Here is a 14,436-nt window from a genome sequence, read left to right on the forward strand (position 1 = left end):
CTCTGGGAGCTCGAGAGAGATTTACTTAGAGTCGGAGAGAGCTCTTGGAACCCACAAGCCCTATCTTGGAGGCAAGAGATTCATTGCATCTTCCAACTTGGTACTGGCTGGAGGTTGAAGAAAGCAGAGGCTGAAGCCAAGGACAAAGCTCTCTGCCTCAACTAACGGGGCTAATTTTGGAAGGAGAAATAAACGTTTGCATTTTTACTAGCTGGCTGCATTTTGGAGTAATTATTTATTTCAACTGAGACTAAGGCTACCTCCAGAAAACCTTCACACCTTACTGCTTCCCTGTTCATCTTTACAAGTTTCAAGTATTTGGTTCTCCATGCTAAAACAGAAATTTGGTTAGGAATCAAGTTCATTTAAATGATCAGCTTCTGTATTGTGTTTCCATTTTTGTTGAGAATACTGAGTCACATGTCAGTTAAGATTTGTTTCTATTCTTGGTAGACTAAAGGAAATTTCAAACAACATTATGAAATGGAATGTATTTCATAATTATGTAGTCTTTATTTTAGACACATTGTTATAATAAAAAAATGTGACATGAAATAAAATCCATTTTTTTTCCTTTTGAACACAGCATCAATATCAGTACACAGTTAATGATTATATTCAAACAAACTTAACCACATAACAAGTCCATTTATCTGCAGGAGTTTTTCACATTAAGCTTTTGGAACAGAGATAAAATGTACTTAAACACACAAAGGGTAGGGCAAATCTATTGAAAAATTGAGCTTTTTCTGTTAGATTTTTAATTTTTAGTCAAATACTTAAACTACATATTGCATTAAAGAAGTTGGAGATCTATTTCAGCAGTGTCAGTTGCAAATAAACAAAAAATACCCATTTATAAGGCCATAGGAATGCACTGCAATAATTAAATTCAGTATAAACTAAGAAAATGAAATGGAAATTATATTTTTCTTGGCATAATTAAATCTAATCAAATGTGGCACAAGCACAAGAGATGAAGTGATCTGAAAGTAATTACAAATAATTATTTAAGCTTCATATCTGCATATTTCACTAAATAAAAGTCAGATTAAGATAAATTTCCATATTGAACAAGAAACATCAATTTTATTAGCCTAAAAACATTTTAACTCTACTGTAAAACTGCTAGTCAAATAATATTTTTCACTAACATCCTGTTTCTGTAGGTCACATGTTGAGGCATCCCTTTTCTTTCAGATGGTGCAAAAAAGAAGAGGAAATGCTCTTTCTAAAAAGAGACATTTGCAAAGTCAACTACAAATAAATGCCCTACATTTTACATAAGGAAACCAAACATGGTTTTAACTTAAGGAAAAATCAAATATCATTTTCAAAGGTGAAGTACTAAATTTATATAAAAGTCTTGCTCATGGAAAAATAAAATCTAAAGAACAAGAAAAAAAAATCCAATGAATCTTTTACTTGTTGATCATAAATTCAAAACTTTATTAGCCAAAATAGAGATTATTACCATTGAGGACCTAAAAGTAAACTGTAATCTAAGAGGAACTTTTGCAGAAGTTTACCTATATTGCACAGCTACACTTTTTTAAAAAGCTGGAATTATTTTTTTTGCATTATTGGATATAACATCATAAATTCTAGTCTAAACTTTGAAATGTCCCCTTTTAACCTAAAGACTAATGATGCCTTAATTCAAGGCAAAACAAATAAATCTATTCTGTAAAATGTATTAACAGCTGGCTCACCTTTGTTCTACTAGATATTAGAATACTAGTTTTCAAACTGAGGTATAGTTTTAAAAAGTCCTTCAAAGTAAAGATAATAGTCTTCTCAAAGCTTACAAAGACTGCACAAAATATTCATATGGATAGTAAGAAAACCTGCAGCACCCAGGAATTGATGCACAGGCAAAACTTAGAATTTATTGTTATCTGTTTTTCTAAAGTAAAACATAGCTAAAAGAGGTTCCCAGCGAAACAGTACAATCAATGACTTACATGCTACTTAGATACAGCACATTTTTCATTGTCTGACACTCTCAGACTAGTTGAAAAGGTCTACACCAACCATTATAAAAAGATTAGCACATTGATAATAAAGTGCAGCCACTGAACCACTTAATACTGCTGCAAATATCTGCATTTTATTTTATAAGACCAAAAAATATTCATGTGAAACTAGAATTTAGTTTCATCAGGGAACAGCCAAAATTGCCTGTTATTAAATCCTTCTACAAATAGAAAAAAATAATGTATTATATGAACATTATTAAGCAAAATGAAATATTTACTGGATCATTTTACCATGCATAAAGTGAAATTTCCTATGGTCTCACTTCAAATTTATATACAATTTAGCATGGCTAGATGTAAGAAAATAGCAAAGACATCTTGTTTTTTTTTTTTTTTTTTTTTACAACAGAGCAAATACCCCAAATGGCTGCTACTTCAAAAAGCTAAAATTTTAGACTTATAACTTTTACAGGCTCTTTCAGAGGGAAATTCATGGAGACTAGGTATTTACAAATACAGGACAAAACCAGAGAGAAAAATGGAGCAAAGGCAAAGCATTCTACTAAAAACAAACCAACAACATTGCTATCCACAGATTATGTCAGTTTTGGTTTGCAGACAACCCCTGAGATAAAAATCAGTATTAAGACACCAGATAGTCAGAGGTAAATTACTGAAAGATAATTACATTCATAAATGGTGTCATAATACTTGCCTTTATAGAAAGCACTTTTACTACCTTACAGAAAACTTAACTACTTGACCCTTTTCTGGAAAACATTAAGTACACACAATGATTAGAGATGTTTTTGAACATTTTTTTTTCCCTTAAAAAAATCCATCTGAGTAACATATAGTGATTTACAGTCAGGTTATAAGGAAACATTATATGTGAAATAGCAACAGGGAGCATTGTTTCATCTATAAACACCTTAGCAAATCAAACCTATAAAGATGACTACAAAGTCTTAGGAGATTGATGATTTTTTGTAGTAAGATCTTAACACCAATCAAATACCTTTTTGCATATTTAGTGCTGATTAATTTGAAACATGGAGATAGATAAACCAGTCAAAGCATCCTAATGACAAAATCTCGTTTCAAACGAAATTCTCTGTAGTTACAGCCAATTCATTTTCTTCCTATTACTCCTTAATCATGGTGGTGACTACAGTAAAGCAGAACAAGTATACAAAGAAAAAATTTCCTAACAAGGATACATTTCATTTATTCATCCTTTTAATCATTCCTTTCTATGTTACCACTTGTGCTATTAAATACATTGTTGGGTTTGCCCTGACCTGATTTGGCACCTTAATAAACACTAATTTCTCTTATTTCTGCTCCATGAACTTTTTCTTTTCCTTTAAAAGAATATCTGCAGAGTATAACAGGACCAGTGTTCAATGAGAGAAAGACTGGTAAGCTTTTGGTTGGCTTTGCCCTAAATAACACCATCAACTTTTTTACTCATTAACTTAGAATGTGAATAGATAGAATTAGGTTTTACAAATTCATTAATAGCTATTTTGAAACTAAAAACAGGGTTCATGTTTCCTTTTTCAAAGGGTATTATTTACTAGAGGCTTCACTAAGTTCCATAAAGTATATACATGTTTTTAAAACCCAACTCCCTAAAATTTCCCTGTTATGCTATCTACTCAGGTTGCTCTCTTTAGACAGGTAAGCTTTCTGCAAGCTAACAGACTATCCTGCTAACCCTAATCAGAGTTTATGTTATAAATGGCTGGTATAAAGGAGATATCCAAAAGCAAAGGGACTGTAAATCCAAGAAGAAAATTTTGAGCATTGGCTGGTGGAGGAATTACCATAAGCCACTAAAAAAGAATGAACAAAAAACCCAAACATTTCCAGCCACACCATTGTGTGTGTGTGTGTGTAAATAAAAGTATACTGGGATAAAGTTGGATGTGATTACCTGTAGAAAGCTCCTTCAGAGAAACTCCCAACAGAAATAAGGATTAGCAACTTGTCTGTAACCTGGGGCACTGACTAGAAGATAAAGTGATTACTTGTAAGTCTTCCTGACTCTGAGGCCAAAACTTCATCCATTATATTACCTTGCATCAAAAATTTTTAGAATAGTCAAGTAAAAGTGATTTAGAGCAGTTTTTATAAACCAGGAAGAAAGGATATAAATTTAGAAAATTACAGTCTTGGGTACTCCTAATATCTGTGTGGTCAAATAGGTAAGAATGAAGCAAAGCCCTATATTTGGAAGAAAGGAAGAAGGTGTAGCCTCAGTACAGACTGGTGCATTTTCTTGAATTTAAAAAATTCTCATTAGCAGTTAACTTTTCTTTTTAAGAAATTCACATATGAGAGCTCTTCAAAGCACATGCTACAAATTACATTCCTCTTGATGAACCAGATGAAGTCTCTAAATTTGTGTAAATTTAAAAATTACTCTTTTGTAAACTTCCCTGAAAATGCACAAATCTGTTAAGAACTTCACAAGACAAAACTGTGCAAATACAAGTATAGATTGTGCTGTAACAGGCAGGGACTAACACTGATGTGCAAAGTTAAAAGAAAGATAGCAGCTTTTGCAACAGGCAAGAAAACAAACAAAAAGTTAACTCCTGCGTGTGTCTCCACTTCACTGCTTCCATGTTTGAGGAAAGGAGCCTGACCTGCTGAAAGACCAAGTGGCCAAAATCCATACTGTATTTTGTTTAAAGAAGTCTGAGTTCCATGGAGCTCTCAGTGGCAGCTTGGTGGTATTGTGTCTCTGGGGCTACATGACCCTGTGCTTTCAGAAAAGCAGGAAAGGTTCTTCTGGGTGTGCTGCTTTAAGTCCATTATTAAGAGTTTATCAAAGGAGTGTACAGCGGAAGAAACTGCTCTTCTTTGATCTATTTTCTGTTATTTTCACTGGTCCTCCTGTCCCTGGTGAATTGCTATCATTCTAAAGAGAATAGAATAAAGTTAATTAATAAATGATGTCATAGTTTACTTCACAACCCAACAGAAAATTAAGCTATCATAATATAAAGGTATTTGGCAAAAGCTAATTAAGAAGGTAACTTTCAAAATCTTTCAGACTTTTTTTTTTAAGACTTTGCTATAGAACATTTAGATTATATTACACAGGAAGCTCTTATTCCCATATTTAAATAAGCAAAGGAATGCCTTTTTATGCTTATGCCTAATTATAATAGCACTGCTAGCATATTTTGGCACTCTAAGATAAGTATCAGTAGCATTATATTCAGTCATCAAATTAAAATGTGCTACCAGAATTGTCTATTATATATCACTGAGATAGTTTTATGATTAAGCACATTTTAAGACCAGAATTATATGTTTACATAAATGTCTATTATTTAATAAAGCATTTCACTTATTCAACTAAAAGTAAGTTGAATTTTTATCAGTGAATCTCTTTGTATTATCAAAGACCATTTAATGATGTTGTCAAGAAAAGGAATCATAAAAGCTTCCAGAAAAAGATAAGGATCAATATTCATAGAGATCATTTTCATTTCTATCACTTATGTTCACCTGGATGCACACATCCTTAAAACACCTTTTCTGTTTTTGCTTTTCTATCTCTAGATCTTGGCACAGTGCTGGCACATAGTAGTGAACTCTTAATAAATGTTTGTTGATTAATTAATAAAATAAAAGACCCATAATAAAATAAAAATTGTAAAAGGCACAAACCATTTTTCTGTTGAGTTTTGTCATTATATCCCGTGCAAGTGTAAAAAATGCCTGAAAATTTTAAAAAAATCATTATTACACACTCATTTTTACACTAATAAAAACATTTTTATTAAAGTTTTTTTATTAAAACAGGCTCTTGTGATCTAACTCAGTTTCAATTAATCAAGGATGGACAGAAGCAGCTACACCCAAAGAAAGAACACTGGAAAATGAATGTAAACTGCTTGCATTTTTGTTTTTCTTCCCGGGTTACTTATACCTTCTGAATCCAATTCTCCCTGTGCCAACAAGAATTGTTCAGTTCTGCACACATATATTGTATCTAGGATATACTGTAACCTATTTAACATGTATAGGACTGTTTGCCATCTAGGGGAGGGGGTTGGAAGGAGGGAGGGGAAAAATCGGAACAGAAGTGAATGCAAGGGATAATGCTGTAAAAAATTACCCTGGCATGGGTTCTGTCAATAAAAAGTTATTAAAAAAACAAAACAAAAAACAGGTTCTTGTTCTTTAACCATCTATTTTTGCCAAATGAGAAGCCTCACACTTCAGGAAGAAAAAAAAAGCTCAGATTTTTTTTCAGTTAAAAAAGTAAAATGATCTTGAAAACAACAGGGATTAGTTTCAATGGTCTTATGATGTAGAGAGCCAGTTACACCCATAGAGAGGACTGTGGGGACTGGGTGTGGATCATAACATAATATTTTCAGTTTTTTGCTTACATTTTGTTTTCTTACTCATTTTTTTTCCTTTTTGATCTGATTTTTCTTGTGGCAGCAAAATAATTGTGGAAATATATATAGAAGAATTGCACATGTTTAAAATATATTGGATTACTTGCTGTGTAGGAGAGGAGTAAGGGGAAAGGAAGTAGAAATAATTTGAAACACAAAGTTTGCAAGGGTGAATGTTGAAAACTGGCTTCACATATATTTTGAAAATAAAAAGCTATTATTAGAAAAAAATGAGATACATGACAGTCCACCTTTTGGACTGACATCAGTGCTGTCAAAAATGTTTTGAAAATAAAGTTTTAAACAAAACAATAGGACATACTTTTTCATTCAAAATTTCATTTCTTGTCTTTATATTCAATTTTAATTTTCCCTATTAAGTATTTAGTATCTGTTTTTATTATTAATTTGTATTTTTATTATCATGTTTTATTATTATTTGTTTATTAATTATTTGTATTATTAATTTGTTTTGTTATCAATATTTTTATTATTATTATTGATAATTTGTAATATTCCTTTCTCAGAAAGCTAGCTTGAAGAGAAGTCCTATTCACTAAAGCGTGTTAGAAACATTCCAACTCTTTTTAAAGCATCTGGCTGGGCCTCAGTCAAGTGGAAACTTACTGTCCTTTTTGTGGTGAAGGGAAAGGGAACCAGTCCTTGCTCCCCCTTCATTAGAATTTGGGGCTATCCAGCTCATGAAGGAGAAACCAAGCCAGAATTTGATTGGGGTGCCCAGATTGCTAAAGGGAGCTGTTAACTCATGCCCAAAACACATTCTCAGTTGAACCTCCTATAATTAATTAAGTGATTGGGAGGAGCTGAGGGCTCTTAGCCTCATTAAATGTCAACATCTGGGGAGTTTCCTGGCAGAAAGAACACACCTGATTTAAGTATCTTTCATAGTAAAAGTTTTTCCAAATATGGTTAGGAGAAAAAGAAAAGAACCTATATGTTCTAAAATATTTATAGCAGCTCTCTTTTGTGGTGGCAAGAACTGGAAATTGTAGGGATTCCATGTTAATTGGGGAATAGCTGAACAAGTTGTGGCATATGATCATGATGGAAGACTACTCTATTATAAGAAATGATGAGTTTGATTATCTTAGTAAAACATGGATAGATTTATACAAAGCAATGAAAATCTAAATGAGCATGACAAAGAGAACATTCTATAACAGTAAAGGGAATAGTTTTAAGAACAACTTTGAGCAACTAAATAATTTTGATTATTATAAATAGCCAAATTAACTATAAAGGACCTATGAAGAAAAATGCCATCTACATCCAGAGAAAGAACTGATAAATAGAAGTATGTGGAGAATGATTTTATACACACACACACACACCCCTTTCTCTTTCTCTCTCTCTCTGTCTCTCTCTCTCTCTCTCTCTTTATATATATATATATATATATATATATATATATATATATATATATATACACCTACACACATATTTATGTCTAATGGTAGCCATCTCTAGAGTGGGGAAGAAAGGGGAAAAAAAGGAAAGGTACATGATACTTTTAATATATATTTAAAAAGAATAGCAAGTTATTACACATAATGGATTTGCAGTTTCATGTGCAATTAACTTTCCCCCCATTCTATTATATATGGTTGTATTTCTTAAATTCAGAGTAAAAAAAAATCTTTTATGTGTCTGCCTTCTTTCCTTACAGTGAATCACAATTATTCCAAACTCTGTAACTAGAATTCTGGGATTCTCACCTTCAAAAGTTACTGCCTTCCTTCTTCATAATCTCACCATCTTTAACTGTTCATTTTTATTTCTAACTATTATCCAACACCTGAAAATCTAAAGAGGTGGAAGTATACAGGAGGAGAATATTATCAATAGTATCAAGTGTAGCACAAATCAAGCACGATGAAGATTGAGAAAAGTTCATTCGATCTGGCAAGTAAAAGATAGTAACTTTGGAGAGAACAATTTCAGTAGAAAAGTGAGAACATGGCAGAAAATTTAGAAGAGAATAAGAAGTTAGGAAGTGTAGATGGCTTTCTCAAGGAATTTAGGCATGAAGGGGAGAGGATATATAGAAAGGTAAGTATCAGAATTGTAGAATCAAAAGAGGATTATTTTATGGATATCAGAGATAGGTGGCACATTTGTAGCCAGCAGAGGAGCCAAGAGATAGGGAGAAACTGAAGATGAGAATGGGGAGGATAGTAGAGGAAATCTGCTGGAAAATACAGGAGGGGATGGGACCAAGACTATATGTTAGAAGGGTTGCTTTGGCAAGGAGAAAAGCTATCTCTTCACCTGAGACCACAGTAAAAGAGGAGATAGTGGATGATTTTAATAACATTATTGAATAAGGACCACAATTTTCCTCCTTTCCTACTTCTTTATCTAGAAATCAATCACTATGGAAATTTTTGCTCAGACTTACTCAGCCATGAAAGCTAAGATCTAATCAAAGACATCAAAGAAATTCTAAGTTTAGGTGAATGGGTGGATTCCAGATCATTCTGTTTATGACTCAAATAAATCTGAGAAAATGTAGATTCTTCCTTTTGTCAGATAGGTAATAAGGAAATTGGTAAGTTTTTTGACTAAGATATGGGTTCTCATCGTCATGTACCCTAAGACCCTCTCTTTGGCCTCATGGAAGAGGCCTCCTCTTATTATAATATTAATTTTCTCATTGCTTATTAGCAACCCAAGTTGATTGATACCCTCAGGAACACCCATTCTTCCAAGGGCATATATGCATTAAGTGGATTCCATGAGAGGTCTTTGGCATTAAGAGTGTCACTGATTCTTTTATTAATAAAATGTTAACATTATTAATAAAATGCTTAATTATCCAGAAACTGTGCCTCTTCAACCATCATAAGGATGATGTCTTAATGGTCCAAGGAGAAGGAGGGAAAGAGCAAAATTTAGGCCTTCACATTTTTAGTGAAGTTTTGAGGCCAGTTCCTTAGCCTGGAGGCTGCTGGAGAAAGTATACAGAAGGCTGGAAGAAAGACACTGTTTTGCTGCATTAAGGGCCCAGTTGAGATTTGATAACATCAAATTATATGAATAATGTTAGCAACATTTCATGATTTCCTCCAGCTCCACTTACTAACATGTGAATAGAAGCAAAGGAAATGGGTTTTAAAGAGTAATTCATTTTCTGTTACTTCCTCATTTTCCTCCTTTTATTTCACTATGAAGCTCCTTTAGAGAGGGTTTTTTTTCTGATCCCCATGTGAACTTCCTGTCAGATACCTCGCTCCTGGACCTCTTGATTTCAACTATCTATCCTTAACAGAATTTGAATTTACTATAATTACTAGCTTCCTCACTATCCTATAAATCACATTAGCCAATACCTAGGTATTTCAATTCCTCTCCTCTTTGTGGCTAGTTGACTAAACCACACTTGCTAACTTGACTTGCTTACTCAAGAAAAGTGCCTTATACTGGCACCTCTATTCTTCTCCTTTGACTCAAACTGTAGTCTAATTTCCAATCTTTCCAGAATTATCAGTGACCTCTTATTTGCCAAATCTAATGTCCTCTTTTTGATCCTCGTCATTCTTAACCTCTCTGCAACCTCTGACACTGCTGATAGTTCTCTCTTCTGTTTATGGCAGAACATAATATTACATCTCTGTATTTTCATCGTCTGTGCTTCATGTCTGTAATTCTCTCCTTCCTCACCTTTTCCTCTTGGCTTCTCTAGCTTCTTTCTTTAAATTTAGTATTTTATTCCCTCCCCCCCCCCCAGTTATATATAAAAACAATATTTAAATTCATTTTGAATTCTAGATCCTCTTTCTCCCTCCCCAGTCCACCTTGTTGAGAATGCAATTACATAGAAGTTATATATGTGTAATCATGCAAATAATTTCCATAATAGTCATATCATGAAAGAAAACATAAACTAAAAAAAAACCCTCAAGAAAAATAAAATTTAAAAGTATGCTTCAATCTGTATTCAGACACCACCAGTTTTTTTCCTCTGAGAATGAACAGCATTTTTTATCATAAATCGTTTAGAACTGTCTTGGATCATTGTATTGCTGAGAATAGTTATGTCATTCACAACTGATCCTCTTACATTGCTGTTATTTTGTACACAGTACATTTTACTTTGTATCAGCTAAAGGAAGTCTTTCCATGCTTATCATTTTTTATAACACAATAGCTTTCCATCACGATTACATAATACCACAATTTATTCAGCCATTCACCAATTAATGAGAGCCCCTCAATTTTTTGCCTCCAGAAAAGAACTGCTATAAATATTTTCTGTATATATAGTTCTTTTCCTTTTTGTTTTTATTTCTACTACTGCTAACCTAGTAATGGCACTACCAGATAGGAGGATACGCTTGATTTTATAACTCTTTGGGCATATTTTCAAATTGCTCTTTAGAATAGTTGATCAGTTCAGAACTCCACCAACAGTGTATTAATGTTTCATTTTCCCCACATTTTATCATTTCCCTTTTCTATCCTATTAGCCAATCTAAAAGGTATGTGGTAGTACTTCAGAATTGTTATAATTTAAATTTCTCTAATCCATAGTGAGAGCATTTTTTTCATATAGCTATAGATAATTGTGATTACTTCATCTGCAAATCTTCATATCTTTTGATCATTTATCAATTGGGGAACGGTTCTTATTTTTATAAATTTGACTCAATTTTGAAAAAGAAGGCCTTTATCAGGGAAACTTGCTTCAAATTTTTTTCACAATTACTCTAATAAATGTATTTCCCCCTAATTATTCTCTTTTCTCTCTCCTTTTACCTTGTTCCTCTTCAAACATGTTTTGCTTCTGACTATCCTTCACCCAATCTATCCTTTCTTTTATTACTGCTTCCCCTCTTCTCTTATACTCTTCTCCTCCTTTCTCTGTAGAGTAAGACACATTTCTATACCAAACTGAATATGTTATTCTCTCTTTGAACCAATTCTGATGAGAGTAAACTTCACTTACTCTCCCTTATCCCTCTTCCCCTCACTGTAAAAAGCTCTTCTTTGCTTCTTTTATGTGTGATAATTTATCCCATTCTCCCTCTCCCTTTCTCTGTTTACATTCTTCTCTAATCCCTTCATTTAATTTTTTAAGATTTCATTACTGCACATTCAACTAACACCTATGCCCTCCTTCTTAGTACCCTAATAATAAGAAAGCTCTTATTAATTATAAGTATCATCTTCCCGTGTAGGAATGTAAACCATTTAACCTTATTAAGTCTTGCATGATTTCTTTTTCCTGTTTACTTTCTTATGCTTCTGGAGTTTTGTATTTAAAAAGTCAAATTTTCTACTCGGCTCTGGTCTTTTTCATCAAGAATGCTTGAAAGTCCTTTTCTTCATTGAATGTCCATTTTTATCTTGAAGGATTGTACTCAGTTTTGCTGGGTAGATTATTCTTAGTATTATTCTTATATCCTAGCTCTTTTGCCCTCCAAAATATTATATCCCAGGCTCTTACATCCTTTAGTGTAGAAGCTGCTAAAACTTGTGTTATCCTGACGTGGCTCCACCATACTTCAACTGTTTCTTCCTGGCTGCTTGCAATATTTTCTCCTTCCCTGAGAGCTCTGGAATTTGACTATAATATTCCTGAGAATTTTCACTTTGGGATCTCTCTCAGGAGGTGACAGTGGATTCTTTTAATTTCTATTTTACCCTTTGGCTCTAGAATATCAGAGGAGTTTTCCTTGATAATTTCTTGAATTATGATATCTAGACCTTTTTTTTTTTTTTTTTTTTTTGGATCATGGCTTTCAGGTAGTCAAATAATTTTAAAATTATCTCTCCTGGATCTATTTGCCAGGCCAGTTGTTTTTCCAATAAGATATTTCACAATGTCTTCTATTTTTTCATTCTTTTGATTTTATTTTATTGTTTCTTGATTTTTCATAACATCATTAGCTTCCATTTGCTCAATTCTCATTTTTAAGGAATTATTTTCTTCAGTGAGCTTTTGTACCTCCTTTTCCATGTGTCCAATTCTATTTATAAAAGACTTATTTTTTAGTGGATTTTTTAGCCCATTTGGCTAATTCTATTTTGTAAGGAATTTTTCTTCATTAAATTTTTGTGCTTCTCTTTCCATTTGCACAATTCTGCTTTTTAAGACCTTCTATTCCTCATTGGCTTTTTGTACATCCTTTATCATTTGGCCCAGTCTGATTTTTGAGCTGTATTTTTTTCAGGATTTTTTTGTGTCTTCTTTACTGATGACTTGTTTTTCATGACTTGCATCACTCTCATTTCTCTTCCCAATTTTTTCTCTACCTCTCTTACTAGATTTTCAAAATCCTTTTTGAGCTCTTCTATGGCCTGAGACCAAATCATATTTTTCTTGGAGACTTTGGGTATAGGAGCTTTAACTTTCTTATCTTCTGAGTGTGTGCTTTGATCTTTTTTGTCACCATAGCAACTTTCTAGGGGTAGAATCTTTTTCTTTCATTTCCTCAGCCTATGACTTGACTTTTAACCCTCTGTTAAAATGGGGTTCTGCTGCTAGGATGAAGAATGTACTGTCTCAAGTTTCCAGGGTTTTGTTTGGTGTTTTCAGAGACACTTGTAGCAACCTATAAGTTTTCAGTTTTTCCAAGGGGATAGATCTAAGGAGAGGTATGTTTATTATTCTCCTGACTTGCAGTCTGGTCTGTGAGTAATCAAAAGCACTCTTTTCTACCCTGGAACTGAAGAGGGTTCCCAGTCCCCTGTAGCTACAAGCTCTGGTGTAGTAGTACTCTTCATCCCGAAACTGCTATCCAGCACTGTGATCCAGATTCGGGTATGGGCAAAGAAATAGAGTCCTGCCTCGGTACTAGCAAAAAGATCGCTATAAAATCCTTCTGCTTTGTTGTCTGTGGGCTGACAGCTCTGGAAGCTGCTGTGGCTGCGCCTGTCAGCCATCCCAAACCTGTTCCTAGTTTGCTGGTGCTAGGGCTATGTTGGTGTGGCCCATGTTGGACTGCATACCACTCACCCTGGTATGACAAGCTTTTCCTGAAATTCTTCAAGGTGTCCTGGATTGGAAAGTTGTTTGATTCTGTTTTTTGTGGGTTCCGCTACTCTAAAATTTGTTTAGAGTGATTATTTAAAGGGATTTGGAGGGGTTTAGGGAAGAGCTTAAGCAAGACCCTGTCCTTATTCTACCACTGTGGCTCTGTCTTTGATCCCTGGTTTTTTTTTCAAGATTCAACTCAAATTAAGTCTTCTCTATGAGGCCTTCCTCATTACTTTCTCCCCCATTGCTAATGTCTCCTCTGTTACTCTAAGATTTCTAACTTCTTAGATGAATGAAAAAATGAAATTATCTTCCCACCTTTAATTCAATAGCACTTAATTATCTATTGAGCAATGGCAATCTATGTGAAGGGTGAACAGTAGAAATCCCACAACAAGAGTCAATGTAAAAGTCAGTTTAAAAAAAATATGAATAATGCATTGTCAATAAAAGTCATTAACTAGGTTAAGAGGCAAAATGGTTAAGGAATTTGTTCTGTCACATGCTTCTAAGTACTAAAAAAATTAATTAACCAAGAATCTCTTACCTCTTCTACATTTATACTGGATTTTGCGCTTGTCTCAAGGAATTTAATTCCATAATCGATGGCTAACTGTAAAACAAATTGAAAATATTTCTATTTTATAAAAAACTATTTACATAACTCAAAGCAGGTGTGTGTGTGTGTGTGTGTGTGTGTGTGTGTATTGCAACCTGATATAAGTTTCTATTTTCTCCTAGTCCTTCTCCACAGTGGATCAGACAAAGGATGTTCCTAAGATTTACATTTAAAGAACAAGAAGTAAGCCATCTAAGTTAAAAGTCTTGAGTTATGCTAACTTCTTATTCAGATTATATTATAATCATAAATATAATAATTTGACTTAGGTATAAAAGGTAGGTAATAAAGTTATTACTTTTAGTTTGAGAATACCTATGATATCCTCTGTTTAGCTATAAATTAGAAACTCTTGCCATTAACTTGGGGTATGCATAAGTTAGCTCATTTGTCTAAGGACCTAAACTGGCC

The 14,436-nt window shown here is 33.4% G+C and overlaps 1 protein-coding gene and 1 long non-coding RNA gene across 6 annotated transcripts in view; one reads left to right on the forward strand and one right to left on the reverse strand.

Moving 5' to 3' along the window:
• The window catches only part of LOC116421844, a 73,870-nt gene that overhangs the window by 8,830 nt on the left and 50,604 nt on the right, over positions 1-14,436 (forward strand). For 4 of the 5 annotated variants that reach the window (XR_004232402.1, XR_004232406.1, XR_004232403.1 and 1 more), the window contains exon 3: positions 14,148-14,208. The exons of the other annotated variant lie outside the window; for it this stretch is intronic. This is a non-coding gene — a long non-coding RNA (uncharacterized LOC116421844). The remainder of the gene's footprint in view (positions 1-14,147; positions 14,209-14,436) is intronic. 5 annotated transcript variants of the gene reach the window in all.
• RAB8B (RAB8B, member RAS oncogene family) overlaps positions 490-14,436 on the reverse strand; it is a 76,010-nt gene continuing 62,063 nt past the window's right edge. The window contains exons 6-8 of the mRNA XM_031955428.1: positions 13,954-14,019; positions 5,667-5,717; positions 490-4,908 (exon numbers count right to left, since the gene is read on the reverse strand). Of these exons, the coding sequence (XP_031811288.1) occupies positions 4,816-4,908; positions 5,667-5,717; positions 13,954-14,019 (210 nt within the window). The 3' untranslated portion in view covers positions 490-4,815. The remainder of the gene's footprint in view (positions 4,909-5,666; positions 5,718-13,953; positions 14,020-14,436) is intronic.

This window comes from Sarcophilus harrisii, chromosome 2, assembly GCF_902635505.1.
Source record: "Sarcophilus harrisii chromosome 2, mSarHar1.11, whole genome shotgun sequence".
NCBI lineage: Eukaryota > Metazoa > Chordata > Mammalia > Dasyuromorphia > Dasyuridae > Sarcophilus > Sarcophilus harrisii.